Source organism: Panthera onca, chromosome E1, assembly GCF_046562875.1.
Source record: "Panthera onca isolate mPanOnc1 chromosome E1, mPanOnc1 haplotype 2, whole genome shotgun sequence".
In the NCBI taxonomy this organism is placed as follows: Eukaryota; Metazoa; Chordata; class Mammalia; order Carnivora; family Felidae; genus Panthera; species Panthera onca.
The window spans coordinates 40010616-40026793 of record NC_138352.1 but is presented as its reverse complement, the minus strand read 5'-3'; the positions used below and the strand labels follow the sequence as shown (position 1 = coordinate 40026793).

At 43.1% G+C, this 16178-nt stretch overlaps 2 protein-coding genes, 1 long non-coding RNA gene and 1 other non-coding gene across 6 annotated transcripts in view; 1 reads left to right on the top strand and 3 right to left on the bottom strand.

The window, feature by feature from the left end:
* The window catches only part of AP2B1 (adaptor related protein complex 2 subunit beta 1), a 130343-nt gene extending 128687 nt beyond the window's left edge, over positions 1 to 1656 (bottom strand). Inside the window, exon 1 of the mRNA XM_078437458.2 lies at positions 1505 to 1656. The gene's annotated coding sequence lies outside the window, so the exon portion shown is untranslated. The remainder of the gene's footprint in view (positions 1 to 1504) is intronic.
* Positions 1657 to 7628: 5972 nt separating this feature from the next.
* Positions 7629 to 12450, top strand: PEX12 (peroxisomal biogenesis factor 12). Its single transcript, XM_060646670.3, has 3 exons — positions 7629 to 8820; positions 9100 to 9653; positions 10694 to 12450. The coding sequence occupies exons 1-3, from the start codon at positions 8695 to 8697 to the stop codon at positions 11091 to 11093; spliced, it is 1080 nt and encodes a 359-aa protein (XP_060502653.1). The 5' UTR covers positions 7629 to 8694; the 3' UTR covers positions 11094 to 12450.
* A 514-nt stretch (positions 12451 to 12964) lies between these two features.
* Positions 12965 to 15781, bottom strand: LOC132687988 (uncharacterized). Of its 3 annotated transcripts, none has more exons than XR_009614365.3 (4): positions 15295 to 15781; positions 15083 to 15182; positions 13177 to 13371; positions 12965 to 13078 (listed from the first exon to the last, which is right to left on the bottom strand). It is a non-coding gene; the product is annotated as an uncharacterized LOC132687988 (long non-coding RNA). The 3 variants fall into 3 exon arrangements; XR_009614366.3 differs by having other exon boundaries at positions 13233 to 13371; positions 15295 to 15775; XR_009614367.3 differs by lacking the exon at positions 13177 to 13371 and having other exon boundaries at positions 15295 to 15765.
* LOC132688667 (Z30 small nucleolar RNA) lies at positions 13203 to 13299 on the bottom strand. The gene has a single exon (XR_009614646.1). It is a non-coding gene; the product is annotated as a Z30 small nucleolar RNA (small nucleolar RNA).
* Positions 15782 to 16178: the final 397 nt, after the last annotated feature.

Genomic DNA, 16178 nt, shown 5'->3' with positions numbered 1-16178 from the left:
AAGCGTCCGACTTTTGATTTCAGCTCAGGCCATGATCTCACGGTTTGTGAGTTTGAGCCCCACATCAGGCTCCGCCACTGCGGAGGCTGCTTGGGATTCTCTGTCTCCCTCTCTCTATCTCAAAATACATAAATAACTTAAAAAAAAAAAAAAAAAAACACCTTTTTTTGAATAAATTAAAAAATAAAATAAAATATAGATGTTTAAGGGGAAAAAAAGATGGAAGAACTGGGCTTTCTTGAGTCTGTCTCTTAATTCACAGAATGTTAGCTTTGTGTTAATTTTACCACCCAACTTCCAGCGAGGCTGTCCGCAGAACACGCTATCCTTTTGCTTCGCTGGGAGTTTAAACTGTCAAAATACCTGCAAACAGTTCTCACCTTACCACCACGCTTAGTCATCATTGGAATGTGTTACACGTTTTCTTGTACAGCTGCATCTCCTTCATCTGCTGCTTTCTATTATTATTTTATAAGTGTACCCTGAGGCTAAGCAATACAGGCATACCAAGCAGGTAATTAGTCACTTAAATTGTTCCTCATTGAGACCACCCTCGTGGTCATACGGCCTTTTCTAAACTTACTGTGCTTTACTTCTTTTAAACCACAATGATTAACAGTTTCTGGCATCTAAGACACACTTCTTTTAAAAATCCGTTTAATGAAGCAGCAACACTTTATGTGCTCAGCTCCATAATGAAACAGCCAGGTGAGATCATTAACATCCCCGCCGCCCCCCACCCCCATAGAAGACTGCTCCTAAAACAAACAGCGTGAATAAATTCTTTCGATTCAAAGAATATGGAAATAACAGGCTGTTCCAGTTTCTTTACCTCTGACTTAATCTACAGCCTTTCTCAAACCAGATCATTCCTGCTAAGCCCAGAAAGAAAAAATTCGGGGCTAAGATTTATCCCTACTTGCTTCCCCCACCTCACATCGGGTCTGAACGTTTCTCCTCCCTTCCCCCCAAGTGTCAGGAATTCCTCTTCTGCCCCAGGTGGTCAGGATTCTAGGGATATGTTCCTCCATTACAAGGTGGGAGAGAGGTGTCGCTTATCCTCACATTACGGGAGACGGGAGAGGTTCGCCCATCAATGGACAAACCTGCGGGGGAATCCCTTTCCCCTTCTGCTAAGCTGGACACGTCCCACCTCTGAGTGAAAGACGCCAAGCGGGGAGGAAGGAAGGTTCTCCCCTTTGGCCTCCAGCCTCTACCGGCCACACCCCTGGCCTCTGGCCCCAACCCCCCGACCTCGAACGTATCTTCCCTCAGGTGCCCCCCAACTCCCAGCGGCCACACCCGAGGATTCCCTCGCCCCGCCAGAGCGGTGGAGTCCCTTTCTCCAACCCTCTTCCTCACAACGGTCACACCCGACGGCTCACTTCATACTCAACGGTCACGCTCCTAGGATTTCCTCTTCCCCCCGCCAGTGTCCAAGTCAACCTGGGGTCTCCCCCCAGCAGTGACGGACGCACCCCGAAGTTAGCCGCCTTGAACTCACCGGAGGCAAGGGCGGGGGTGGCGGCAGCAGCCAGAGAGCACGGCCCGAGTGGTGTTGTAATGGTTTCCTGCACGTCACGACTCCTTCTCCAGGTCTAAGCCACTGCGCAAAACCCACTTTGCCAGAGACAAAGATGGTGGACAGGAAACTCTGACGTCAGAGAACCTCGCCGCGCACCGTCATCCCCGCGCGCGGCAGAACCAGTAAAGCGGCGAGCTCTGTCGCCTTGGAGACGGACAGGCTTTCCCCGGAGACTGGATACTGGACCCAAGAGGGAGTTCAGTGGCTATACAGAGGGATGTATTAAACAAACTGTCGTTCTCTGGATTTGTTTCCTCGCACAGTTCTCTAAAAACTCTCCTATAGAAAGGGTGAAATATCCTGTTGGAAAACAGGATGAGATGGCATCGGATCTGAATTTCTGATTTCAAACCCCTGCCTTGAGAATGACTGGGAAAGTTCCTTAATGTCTCCTTAACCTTAGTCTTGTCTGTAAAAAGGAGCCAACAATCTATCTCTTCCTGGCTTGGGAAGTTTCAGTGGGATAAAGTAGGTAAAGCACCTGGCTTGTAATAGGAGTGCTTACACAATAGTAAGTTACTTTTGGAAACCGAGACCTAGAAATCTCTGTACCTGTTTCTTAATTTTGCTGTGAACCTAAAACTGCTTCAAAAATAGTAAGTCTTTAATTTTTTTAAATGTGGAGAGTGAGAGTGCCTGGCGCAGTAGCTGAGGAAACCAAAATGCAAAGGAGACTGCGAAGTAGAAAAGGAGAAGGAAAAGCTGGTGGCTATAACTTTTTAGGATGTTTTTAGAGTTCTATGAAAGTAGGAACATACTAACCTATTCGCTCTTCTATCTCTGCGACCTAGCCCCCCTCCCCTCTCCAAAATTTGTTGAATGTGTAAATGTATGAATGATCAACAGTATCACTTGCTAGAGAGAGGAGGAGGAAGGACTGAAAAGCGTCCAAGGATTTAGCAATGTAAAGGTCATCATTGCTGGGACCGTCAGTAGAAACAGAAGGCAAAAGCCATGCTGCAGAAGTTTGAGGATAATGGAGGTGAGGAAATGAAAACAGGAGTTACAAATAACTCCATAAGAAAATGTGGCTGAAAAGAGAAGATATATAGGATATTGGAAAGAGAGAATAGTGAGGATTTTTTTAAGTTCTATATTGATACATTTTCTTTTTTTTTATTTTATTTTATTTTATTTTTTTATTAATATATGAAATTTATTGTCAAATTGGTTTCCATACGACACCCAGTGCTCATCCCAAAAGGTGCCCTCCTCAATACCCATCACCCACCCTCCCCTCCCTCCCACCCCCCATCAACCCTCAGTTTGTTCTCAGTTTTTTTTTTAATATATGAAATTTATTGTCAAATTGGTTTCCATACAACACCCAGTGCTCATCCCAAAAGGAGCCCTCCTCAATACCCATCACCCACCCTCCCCTCCCTCCCACCCCCCATCAACCCTCAGTTTGTTCTCAGTTTTTAACAGTCTCTTATGCTTTGGCTCTCTCCCACTCTAACCTCTTTTTTTTTTTTTTTTTCCTTCCCCTCCCCCATGGGTTTCTGTTAAGTTTCTCAGGATCCACATAAGAGTGAAACCATATGGTATCTGTCTTTCTCTGTATGGCTTATTTCACTTAGCATCACACTCTCCAGTTCCATCCACGTTGCTACAAAAGGCCATATTTCATTCTTTCTCATTGCCACGTAGTATTCCATTGTGTATATAAACCACAATTTCTTTATCCATTCATCAGCTGATGGACATTTAGGCTCTTTCCATAATTTGGCTATTGTTGAGAGTGCTGCTATAAACATTGGGGTACAAGTGCCCCTATGCATCAGGACTCCTGTATCCCTTGGATAAATTCCTAGCAGTGCTATTGCTGGGTCATAGGGTAGGTCTATTTTTAATTTTCTGAGGAACCTCCACACTGCTTTCCAGAGCAGCTGCACCAATTTGCATTCCCACCAACAGTGCAAGAGGGTTCCCGCTTCTCCACATCCTCTCCAGCATCTATAGTCTCCTGATTTGTTCATTTTGGCCACTCTGACTGGCGTGAGGTGATATCTGAGTGTGGTTTTGATTTGTATTTCCCTGATGAAGAGCGACGTTGAGCATCTTTTCATGTGCCTGTTGGCCATCCAGATGTCTTCTTTAGAGAAGTGTCTATTCATGTTTTCTGCCCATTTCTTCACTGGGTTATTTGTTTTTCGGGTGTGGACTTTGGTGAGCTCTTTATAGATTTTGGATACTAGCCCTTTGTCCGATATGTCATTTGCAAATTGATACATTTTCTTTACACTATTTTTAGCAATACCATGAGTTCAATGATCTTTCCTACCCATAGGACTTCAAAATCTCTATCTCTAGCCTTGACCTTTTCCCAACTTTTCACCACCAAATTGCCAAACACACTTATGGAAAATTCTATATTTATGGCCCACCCAAATTAAGCAAATCATGGGATGAGGGTTGCTGTAAAACCTGGTTCCAGTTACAACTCCCAGAAATCAGAGGTGGATTCATAACGAAGCCACCAGAAAAATCTTAGAGACTTTGATTCATATGCCTCTTCTATTCAAAACCTTTCAACAGCTCCTTTATGCTTAATAGGTCCAAAACCTATCCTTCCCCCAGTTCCCCGAAGCTCTATGCTCTTTAGTTTTCTCATCTATAAAATGGGGAGATAGTAATATTTAATCAAAATATTGTTATAAGGATGAAGGGAATTAATATATGTAAAGCACTTAGAACTATGGCTGCACATACTATGTATGTATTTGCTGCGTGATTATCTCGATAAATTACACTACATTCCTCAAGCCAGAAACCTGGGGTCATCCTTGATTTCTCTCTCCTTTAATTGTCACATCCAATCCATCTCCAAGTTGTCAATCTACCTTCAAAATAAATCTTTAATTCATCCAATCCCCTCTATTCCACCTCATTAATACAAGCCACCATCACCTCTTGCCTGGAATACTAGAAACCTCAACTTTTCTCCCAACCATTATCCACACAGCAGCCAGTTTTTTTTTTTTTTTTGTTTTTTGTTTTAAGTTTACTTGTTTTCGAGAGACAGAGACAGAGTGCAAGCAGGCGAGGGACAGAGAGAGAGGGAGACACAGAATCTGAAGCAGGCTTCAGGCTCTGAGCTGTCAGCACAGAGCCCGACATGGGGCTGGAACTCATGAACTGTGAGATTATGACTTGAGCTGAAGTTGGACGCTTAACTGACTGAGCCACCCAAGTGCCCTTAGATTTTAATTGCACTTATTTTGAAGTATAACAAACATTTTATAAAAAGTGCACACATTATAAATGTAAAGCTCGGATGAATTTTCATAAAGTAAACATAAGCACATAACCATTACAGGGTCATCTTAAAAATACAAATCTCATCGTGATTCTGGCATTCTTCCATGAATTCCCATTGCACTTGGGCTAAAATCCAGTCTCTTTCTCATGGCCAGAGTCATTGCATGGTTTGGCCTCTACCTCTCTAACATCATTTTATGCCTTTCAGTTACTCTTCATTTTTCCTTTTGCTAGCTATTGCAGCCCTCAAATATGCTAAACTCTTTCCCATCCTAGGGCCTTCACAAATACCGCTCCTTCTACCTAATACTACCCCCTCCTCCCGCAACTCCTCACATGGCTGGCTCATAATTTAGGTCTTGGTTTAATTGCAATCTCCTCAGAAAGGCACTCTGTTTACCCATTCTAGAAGGTTCTGCACTCCCAGCCCACACCACCACACCATCCCAGCCCTCTCATTCTATTTACAAATTGTATCTTAATTTATTTATTATCTCCCTCCTCGACTAGACTGTAAATTCCATGAAGGCAGATACAATTTGTTTTTATTACTACTTTATACCCATCACCCAACATAACGCCTGACACATAAAAGTTACTCAGTATTGGGCACCTGGCTGGCTCAGTCGGTTAAGCATCCGACTCTTGATTTTGGGTCAGGTCACGATCTCACTGTTCGTGAGTTTGAGCCCCACATCGGGCTCTGTGCGGACAGTGCGTGGAGCCTGCTTGTTATTGTCTTCCTCTCTCTGCCCCTCCCTTCTTGCTCTCTGTATCTCTCAAAATAAATACAAATAAACTTTAAAGTTACTCAATATTTATTAAATAAATTACCATCCACAGGCAGAGTACTAAAACTAGCATTTAAGACCTTCCATAATCCGTCTAAATCTATTTTCAACATACTCTCTACTATTCCTATTTGTGCCTCTACAGTTAAAGCAAGCAACAATTTGTTCCTCCTATCCACTCCATGCTGCTCCCTTAGCCTCAAAAGTTCTGTCACTACTACTAATACTTGCCCCAAATGTACTTATCTTTTGAGGTCCACCTGATTCATAAAACTTTCTCAGTGGACATCTGTTATGATATGAGGTACAGAATGTACCAGGTTACATCATTGCATTAAAGAGCAACTGGCAAAGGGAAGTGGAAATAAAATATGAGGTTAGAAACAATGTTCTTGCCTTTGGTTATGCAGGCCAATAAGGGTGTTCTGTTTAAACTGGTTAGCAGTGTGTATTCCTCCCAGCTGATAGTTACCTCTTCCTCTAAACTCACGTCATATTAGCCTGTCTGATGGCTCTGAATACCTCTTCACATAAGTGCACTTTTTATGTGTCTTATCTATTATTACATTATAAACATGAGGGCGGGATTTATGATGAGGTGGTTATTTGTTGGCTGTAATAATTGACACTAACTATTTTTGACTGCCTTTTCCTTGTGCAATTTCAATTTACTTTTGGGGTATTTTCAAAGACCGTTAATCAAGATGTCTTGCCCTCTTCCCTGAAACAGAGTAGAGAAGACATCTGAACTAAGGTAGGGCAATACAATTTGCATTCTAAGTACAGTGGCAGAAATTTGTTGAAGCTCATTCATTTTAACAATGCTGCCTGGGTGAGACTACTAATTCTTGCTAGAGACATCCAATAGGACTGTAGTTCCTGTCCTTTTAGAGCTGGCTTTCCTCATTTTGTTAACTACTCTATATATTTCCAATATTTTTTTTAGTTTAAATAGTGGCCTATTTCTTTTGCTAGTAACCAAAGAACCCTAAAATTGATACAAATGTTTAACCAATTTCCCACTTGTCATAGTAGATGCCGTCTCAACTTTGTCTTTTTGTTGTTTAATTAAGAAAAGCCTGCATATGGGTCGTCTGGGTGGCTCAGTCAGTTAAGCACCTGACTCTTGATTTTGGCTCGAGACATGATCTCTTGGTTCGTGAGATTGAGCCCTGCTTTGGCCTCTGTGCTAAAAGTGTGGAGCCTACTTGGGATTCTCTCTCTGCCTCCCTCTCTTTCAAAATAAACAAACTTAAAAGAAAAGAAAAAAGAGAAGCCTGCAAATAAGGGCTACCATTGTTAGAACACCTAATACGTTTCGGGTGCTTTATACAGATACATTATCTCTAGTCCTTAAAATTCCCTAAAGTAAAATATCTTGTATCAATGTGATTTTCGCTGGCAGGTTATTTGGTGGAGTAAAAAAAAACCTTTTAGAACTATAATTAAGGTTAACTTGCAAGATTTTATTGAAACAATTAAACCCAAATCTTGTTTTTGAGAATTCTCATTATGCAAACCAATTATCTTTATACCACAAGGTCCTCTAAAGCAGTGAATACATTCTATTCCTATCTATTTAGCACAGAAGTGGGGAGGGGTTGAAGAAAGAGGAATGGTTAAACGTGAAAAAGCAACTCAAGAGAGGGTAAGTTGCATATGATGTAAAGCCCTTTGCTAATTGTAAATTACACTAAGTTTGGTATACAGTGAAAAGTACCATCTTCCAAGCGTCTCCAGTTGATTCTAGTTACAACTCATCAGGATTCCTCTTAGTCCTGTATTCACATCGCTGTGACACATCCAACTGTGTAGGAGAGTAGGAACCATTTTCATCAAGTGTGGCAAGTGCCTAGTTATGCTTGAACGTAACTACGCCTACAAGACAGTTAATCTACCGGCTAGAATGGAAAGTGACCGTTCCAAGTTCGGAGGAACATCAGGAACCTTTCTCATTCTCATCTTTTTTCTTTTCTTTTTTTTTTTTTTTTTTTTAAATTAGCGGCAATAAGGCTAAAGACTTCTATCTCCAGCTGCAAATCCCTCCTGGGAGGGCCGACTATAAATTAATCACCACGCCCGGCGCACACAGAGAGAACTTCCGTGTGTCCACATTCCCATTCGTCCCCCCACCCTTAACTAAATCGCCCAAGGGAACACAGGCCTCAGCAGCAGGCTCGGACTCCTGGCTCTGGGTGCCAGACGTCGCGCGGCGCCCCAAACACCTTTCCAAAAAGACCTCTGCAGAGAGATTCAGAGGTGTGGCTTCCCATCGGGGATGCGATGCAAACCTAGCTAAGAAAAGTAAATCGAGCTGAGAATCCAACTCCAAGCCAGACCTCCCCAAATCACTTCTTTAATTTCAGCGGGAGCGGAAGCGGAAGCGGAAGCTCCGGTGGGGTCATAGAGTTTGCTCGTTCCGGTTTCCGGGCCACGTTCGGGGCTAGAGCGCCTCCCGTCCGCCAGCCATCCCAGTCCCCAGCGGCTTCTATTTCCGGGTGTGGCTCCTGTCCTAAAGCGGGGGCCTCTCTACAAACGTGGAATCGTGGGTCCTTCGCGCCTCGCCGGGGGTCAGCGCGCAAGGACGGTCCCTGGCGGGGGTACTTCGCAGCCAACGGCTGGAGCCGGTCTTCGCGTACCGAGTCCGCACTGGCACCTCTAACCCCTCAGAGCTAGCTGGCTCTTGAGCCCTCACGAGTTAGAGTCCCTGATTCGCAGCCTCCAGGGCTGCAGCTCCAGAAGATATCACTCCTTCGCCTATCCCTGTCCCCATAGGCATGCTTTGCCCTGTGAGGTACAGCATTTGACAAGTCACCCCTACCCCACACACCACTTCCACCCGCGTCTGCCTTAACTTCGTTCTTAACCTCCTTAGTTTGAGACCCCTCCCTTCTGCCTCCAGAAGAGGTCTTTTTCCCCCACTTCCGTGAAAGAGGAGTTTTGGGTCTCTTGCAGAAAGATTACCTTTAAGACTGAGCACCCATTTGATAACGAAAACAAGTTCATGCTTAGTAAAGAGTTTGTGGGCAAAGTGAAACCCAGTGCCCACGGGAAATTATGGCTGAGCACGGGGCTCACATCACAACTGCTTCTGTGGTGGATGACCAGCCATCCATCTTTGAGGTGGTAGCACAGGAGAGTTTAATGACAGCAGTGAGACCTGCTCTTCAGCATGTGGTCAAGGTAAGGTGTCAATTCTCTGAGAGTTTTTAGGATCTGGGTAAAAACCAAGCCAATAATTATAATTCACATCCTATGGTTTAACGGTTATTGAGTCCATGTTATGTGTAGGGCCCTGTACTGAATAACCCAGCACTTCAGGGAGGATAGGGCAGACCCCAAAAGAAGTGCTCATTTAAGCCTAAAGTATAGAATTTAGAAGAAAAAAGGGGAAATGCAAATACAATGCATAGTAATTGTGAAATGGAATGAATTTCATTTTATTAATTTACTTTGCTTTAGGTTCTTGCAGAATCCAATCCTGCCCACTATGGCTTCTTTTGGAGGTGGTTTGATGAAATCTTCACCCTGCTAGATCTTCTGCTCCAGCAGCATTATTTGTCCAAAACCAGTGCCTCATTCTCTGAAAATTTTTATGGCTTAAAGCGCATTGTAATGGAGGACACACACAAGCTTCAGAGGTTGGCCAGTTCTGGTCTCCCAAAGCAGCAGCTTTGGAAGTCAATTATGTTCCTGGTTCTTCTTCCCTACCTGAAAGTGAAGCTAGAGAAGCTGGTTTCTAGCCTGAGAGAAGAGGATGAATATTCTATTCATCCCCCTTCTTCCCGTTGGAAACAGTTTTATAGAGCCTTCCTGGCAGCCTACCCATTTGTTAACATGGCATGGGAAGGCTGGTTTTTTGTACAACAACTTCGATACATCCTAGGAAAGGCTCAGCATCACTCACCACTGCTGAGGCTGGCTGGTGTTCGGTTAGGTCGACTTACAGTTCAGGATATACAAGCTCTGGAGCACAGACCAGCTGAAGTCAGCATGATGCAGCAACCAGCCAAGAGGTAAGGCTTTAACATTCCCCCAAATATTTCATTAACATATTCTAAAATCAGAACCAATTTTATTAAATCCACCTTCCTCAGCTCACTTTGAGGTATTTTGTAAACGCAGAAAAATTCTCGTGTCCATAGAACAAGAGTGGTAAACTTCCTGGTAAACTTCCTCATCACACTAGCTACATTTTTTTTTTTTTTCAACGTTTTTTATTTATTTTTGGGACAGAGAGAGACAGCATGAACGGGGGAGGGGCAGAGAGGGAGGGAGACACAGAATCGGAAACAGGCTCCAAGCCATCAGCCTAGAGCCTGACGCGGGGCTCGAACTCACGGACCGCGAGATCGTGACCTGAGCCGAAGTCGGACACTTAACCGACTGCGCCACCCAGGCGCCCCACACACTAGCTACATTTTTGTGCACGCTTGCTGCGTGCGTCAGGCCCTGTGCTAGGTGTTTGCTTTACGTACATTACCTCAATCCTCATCACAACTGAATGAAATAAATTCATTGTTCCATTTAACAGCTGAGGAAACTGAGCCCTGATACTGAAGTCCTTTGCCAAGGCCACATGGCTGGAAGGTGGCAGAACTGAGATCCAAGCCTGATCAACAGTTCTCAAGACTCTGTCTTAACCACAATGCTATACTGCTTCTAGTTAGTGTTTGTGGTGTCCTACAAGTTCATATTCCTCAATATTGCTAAGTTATTTTTTGTTAAGAGCGTTGTTCCTTTTTCTGGATATACTACCTTACACACAATCTATATAATCAGTCTAATTTCTTTCTTAAAACACAAAAACAAAGAAGACCCTAGTCATTAAATACAAAGTTTAGCTCCTATACTCCCAAAAGACTGTAGGTCAGAAAAAAGAAATCATTTAGAACAGATACTAAGGAGACAGTGCCAATCTAGCAACTATTGAATCCCCAAACTGAATCGGTGATTCTGATGAAGAGTGTAAGAACTATAATTTTAGTACCCATTCTGTGATGATACCTACATAAGCAGTTTCTCCTTTTGTCTCCTTGTTCTGTTCTCCCACCAGTGTTGGTGAGAAGATAAAGTCAGCTCTGAAGAAAGCTGTGGGAGGTGCTGCCTTATCCCTCTCTACTGGCCTTTCTGTGGGAGTATTCTTTCTGCAATTCCTTGAGTGGTGGTACTCATCTGAAAATCAAGAAACCGTCAAATCGCTGACTGCCCTACCTACTCCGCCACCACCTGTACACCTGGACTACAATTCTGATTCTCCTCTGTTACCCAAAATGAAGACTGTGTGCCCACTGTGTCGTAAAACCCGGGTGAATGATACTGTTCTTGCCACCTCTGGCTATGTGTTTTGTTATCGCTGTGTGTTTAATTATGTCAGGAGTCACCAAGCTTGTCCCATAACAGGTTATCCAACAGAAGTACAACATCTAATTAAACTGTACTCCCCTGAGAACTGAAAGGGATTAGCATTTTATCTCACAACAAAATTACTGCACTATAAGGCCACAGGACTGATTTTCAGCACAGTATGTAGCATCGTTTGATACTTCTCATCCTCCACTCATAATTATATGGACTTTAAATAACTAGAGTTGACCCCTGAACATGTGTTCACCGGCCCCCCACATATAACTTTTGAATCCCCCAAAACTGAACTACTAATAGCCTACTGTTGACCCGAAGCCTCACAAATAAATAGTCAATTAACACACATTTTGTATGTTAGATGTATTATATACCGTATTCTTGCAGTAAAATAAGATAGGGAAAATACTAAGATTAAGAGAAAGTACCTTTATACTGTACTTTTTTGGGGGTGCCTGGGTGGCTCAGTCGGTTGAGCATCCGACTGCAGCTCAGGTCATGATCTCGCAGTTTGTGAGTTCCAGCCCCGCATCGGGCTCTGTGCTGACAGCTCAGAACCTGGAGCCTGCTTCAGATTCTGTGTCTCCCTCTCTCCCTGCCCCTTCCCTGCTCATGCTCTGTCTCTGAGAAATGAATAAAAGTTAAAAAAAAATTTATACTTTTTACAGTACTGTAAGAAATCCGAATATAAGTAGACCTACACAGTTCAAATTTGTGTTGTTCAAGGGTCAACTGTATATGGATTTCTTTAAAAAGATGTATCCATTGATCTTAACCTTTTAACTTGCTCTCTAGATTCCTACTTAGAGTTTACAAAGCTGGTTAGAATGAGAATCAGGACTGACAGGAGACATGAAGGTCAATGTACAGGACGTGGATAAAAGGGGATAGTTAGTACAGAAGCTTTTCCTTGAAGAACAAGAGGTATAGAAGCTCTCAGGAAAAACCCAAGTTAGACCTCATAAAGTGGGTAGTGAATAGGTAGCAGCCTTCTTCTTGAGAAAAGAAAGCATTTATCTGCCTATGAAGAAGATATTTTATCAGTTTGCAAACAATGTGAAACATAGACCTGCTCTTTATAGACATACTTAGAAACACTTTAGAAGAACAAAAAGCGCCTTCCATATACTGTGATCCACTTAACACCTGTTATAGTTTATCAACTTTTAAAGAAGATCCCTTAATGAGCCACCATACAGATGGGAAACTGGTTAAAGAAAAGTAGGGGTTGAGTGTATATTGTTGTCTGAAGATTTCAGTGTGAAAGCAAATCTAATTAATTAAGAGATGAACTAAAATACTGATCTAACTTTGTGCAAAAGAATCTTTTAATAAGCTCTTTCTTCTTGCTGTTAAGAGTCTGCAAAATGGGCACAAATTATTCTGGCTATTAGTAAGTTTCTGTGAAATGCTGAAACAAATTTTAAGAATAAATGTTTTTGGCAAAGAGCTGTTCCAAGTTGTCATGATTATGTGGAAACTTAAAGATTACTGAGGTGTTTAAATTCAGACCACCTTTGACTTTGAGGTATTTTTGTATTGGCATCTTGTGTGTGTGTGTGTGTGTTTATTGCTAATCTAATACTTGGAGAAAAAATCCTCTACTCCAACAGCAAGAATTCAGCTTTGTGTGAAATACCCTGTCTTAGAAATACTACAGAAACACTTCAGTTCTGTGTAGTAAAATTCATGCCACTGGATGGTCAGGTTGGTGAAAATATATGGGTAGAGGAAGGATGAAAATAATTTAAGTGCCTCTGCTGAGATAAGTGTTTTCCAATATTTTCACTCATTTAGCAATTCAAAGTACATTCTCTTATAGAACAAAGTTGATTAAATTTTGAAATGGATTAACCTATGGATTTGAAAATATTAACACTTTTGTGTACCATAAGAAGAATGTAATAGATATTTGTAAAAGTTCTTGTTAGAGCGCAAGGTTTTACGAAAACAAACACCATAGTTAATTAAGCATTTTTAATATCATAATAAGTCAATAAGAAAACTGAACCAGATTCAGGATTGAAATAATGTAGTCCTCCACGAAGATATCAAAAGCCAGATTTTTCACCTCAACCTAAGAAGGAAAACAGCAAAGTATCAGCAATTCAAAAGAATATCAAAGAAACATTCTTATACATAATAAAATCAGTATGCAAATAGATTAAAACATACCAATGTGGAAAAACCACAACCAGAATCAGCTCAGAGAGAAGATTAAGGGATCATACCCTGGTCAAGGCCAACACTGAAGCAGTGGCAATACCAGGTCAGACTATACTTCACTCATCATCGCATCATTCCATTTCACATCTTTCTATACCTAAGACCAGCCCAACACTCTCCACATCCAAGAAAACTTAGGTTAACCTATGAAAAAAATAAAGGCTTCTTTATAGATAAGTTTCAACCATGGGTTTTCAACAAATACTTTATTTTCCATTATGTTTTGCTTTAAGCAAGTCTGCTATACAAAAATGCAAACTTGGAGGAACTTTTTTGCTTTTGAAATACAGGAGAGTGGAGAAGCATTTATGATTAAAAAAAATTTTTTTTAATGTTTATTTTTGAGAGAGGGAGAGAGAATCCCAAGCAGGCTCCAGGCTGTCAGTGCAGAGCCCGACGGATGCAGGGCTCCATCCCACCAACTGTGAGATTATGACTGGAGCCAAAATCAAGGGTTGGATGCTTAAATGACTGAGTCACCCAGGCGCCCCCCAAATTTTTTTTTAATGAGCCCAAACACTAGGCATGATAAAATTTCAGGGATGTCTGTGAAGAGATTTATTGTCCTAAAGCAAAAGCTTTAGAAAAGATTTTCTACTACATTCCATTATAAACTCCAGCTCATTTAATATACAGTTTGATTTATAATTCTGCTCCTAACAAAGAGAAAAAGTATAGTCATAAAATCTTTATACTGGAATCTTCTATCTTAAAAGTCCAAGATCCAGAGAGGCTACGTTTTGCCAAAGGTTCACAACAAATTAACTAACAGTAGAGCTGGAAAGAGAACAGAGGTTTGATGATCAGATTTACATTTTTCCACTACCAGTTAAATATGAGGCTTAATTTCATTTTTCTCCAGGCCATAGGAAAGATAAAAGAAGCAATGCAAGGGGCGCCTGGGTGGCTCAGTCGGTTGAGCATCTGACTTTGGCTCAGGTCATGATCTCAGAGTCTGTGAGTTCGAGCCCCGCGTCAGGCTCTGTGCTGACAGCCCAGAGCCTGGAGCCTGATTCAGGTTCTGTCTCCCTCTCTCTCTGCCCCTTCTCTGCTCATGTTCTGTCTCTCTCTGTCTCAAAAATAAATACAAAAATTTAAAAAAAAAAAAGAAAATTTAAAAAAATGTTTAAAAAAAAAAGCAATGCAAAGTGTAAGTAGTTCAAAACCTGGATAATCAATTTCTGAGTAAGAAAGCTGACTGCATTTCATTTATTCTAAATGACACCTTCTGGTGGTATGTTGTCACTGACGTGGAAAAGTACTTGGATCACAATGTCACCCTCCCCAGCCTTTCAGCATGGTGTTGTCAGTACCTAAGTAACAATTCTGGAGACAGCACATGCTTCCTTCAGCCATCTATAAATGTCAATAGATCGATACTCCTTAGTTAAAAATTGACAGCTGGTCTGTGTTAACCATTCAGCAATTAAACTCCATTAAAAAGGGGCGGGGGGCGAGGGGACTAACAAAGTGCCTGTTTTACAGGGGCTACGCTGGAGTCTTTAGTTCATCTTCCTACACCGGTGAAGTACACATTAAAAACGAGGAAAACAGAGGCTGAGAGAACTTAAAAAACTTTGTCTAAAAGCATGAAACTTGGGAGCGGAGCTCCAAGTGTGCTCCCGCCATTCACAGCACGCACACATTCCTAGCTCTCTTCCTCAGTACGCTTTGCTCCATCCGGAGTGCCTCCCCCAACCCTTTCAACCTGGAGAACTTCTAATTTTAGTAACCTTACTCAAACGTCACCTTCTCTAAGTGATCTCTAACTCTGTCATCCTCTCGTCTCACTTACACAGCACTTTTCCCCACCACAGCACGCCATCACACGCTACTTATTTACCCATGCACATACTCCTCCTTCCATCTCTGCCATAGGCCCCATGGCACGGACTGCCTCAAGAACCAGGCCAGTGTCTTCCTGGCCTTTGCATCCATCGCACTCGGAACAGTGCCTGGTACATAGGACGAGGCTCAATAAATGAACGTTTAATTCGGTCACTGGGCGCCCCTTCCTCCTAAACCTAGATTACAAAGTCATCAGCACAATTTAAAAAGCCAACTTACCTCCAGTACTGTACGCAGGTAACCATACAAGCATCTCTAAGCCCTCCCTCCCCTAGCTTCTACCTCATGGCGGTCTCCACGGCGCGCTGCGCAGGTCAACCGGTGCTTCCATACAATGGACTCTCAACAAAATAATAATAATAAAGTCCAAACCGCACCGACTTCAGGAAAGACTGAGAGGGGCCGTACTTGCAGGGAAATACGAGTAAGGCCGAAGCCAGGGCTCAAACCAAAGACCCAGGCACGAGTCCACAGCCCGCTCTCCGAACTCCTCAAGCTCCTACGCCCTGTCTCGGGAGGTTTGCTCCGGCCCGCGGAGACTGACAGCAGCAGACACCCGGCCTTTCGGCTCTTGGCTACAACTCAGTCCCGCTTCTCGCTTGCCGGTAGTCTAGCTTTGCTGCCGCTCGCGAGACCTCCCCGCCCAGAACAGCCCCCTCCGGACAACCAATCCTCCGGCCGCCGTTGAGTCACGTGGGTCACAGCCTTTGTCGGGCGGGTGCGAGGAGCAGCCAATCGGAGGGCCAGGCGACACTGAGGCGTGGAGCGGGACGGAGGGCGGAAGCGCCTTTTCGGTTGCTTCTTAGGGTGGGGTCTTCGTCTTCAGGCTAGTGCTTTTTCAGCCTTTGAGCGATTCCTGCCTGCCTCTCAACTCCCTGCCCTTGGACTTTGGGACGTCTTTTGCCAGTTGCCGGTCCTTTGTTTTACAACCGGGGAGGGCATCTGAAAGAGTTGTGCCCGGGATTTCCGGGAAGAATTATCGATTCAGATAGTGATCCAATAGGATTTACTGCACTTGTCCGATTCCCGCGGGAGGGCTGAGGGCTGGGGGCTGGGAGGAATGTGTCCCTTTCCATTCTGTGAACTCTTTCGTTGATCGGGCG

What these genes read in the sequence shown, in the direction of transcription:
- PEX12 (XM_060646670.3), top strand. Translation starts at nt 8,695, where the DNA reads ATGGCTGAGCACGGGGCTCACATCACAACTGCTTCTGTGGTGGATGAC. An exon ending in CTCTTCAGCATGTGGTCAAG is followed by an intron (nt 8,821 to 9,099) that starts GTAAGGTGTCAA and finishes ACTTTGCTTTAG; the next exon opens with GTTCTTGCAGAATCCAATCC. An exon ending in ATGCAGCAACCAGCCAAGAG is followed by an intron (nt 9,654 to 10,693) that starts GTAAGGCTTTAA and finishes TTCTCCCACCAG; the next exon opens with TGTTGGTGAGAAGATAAAGT.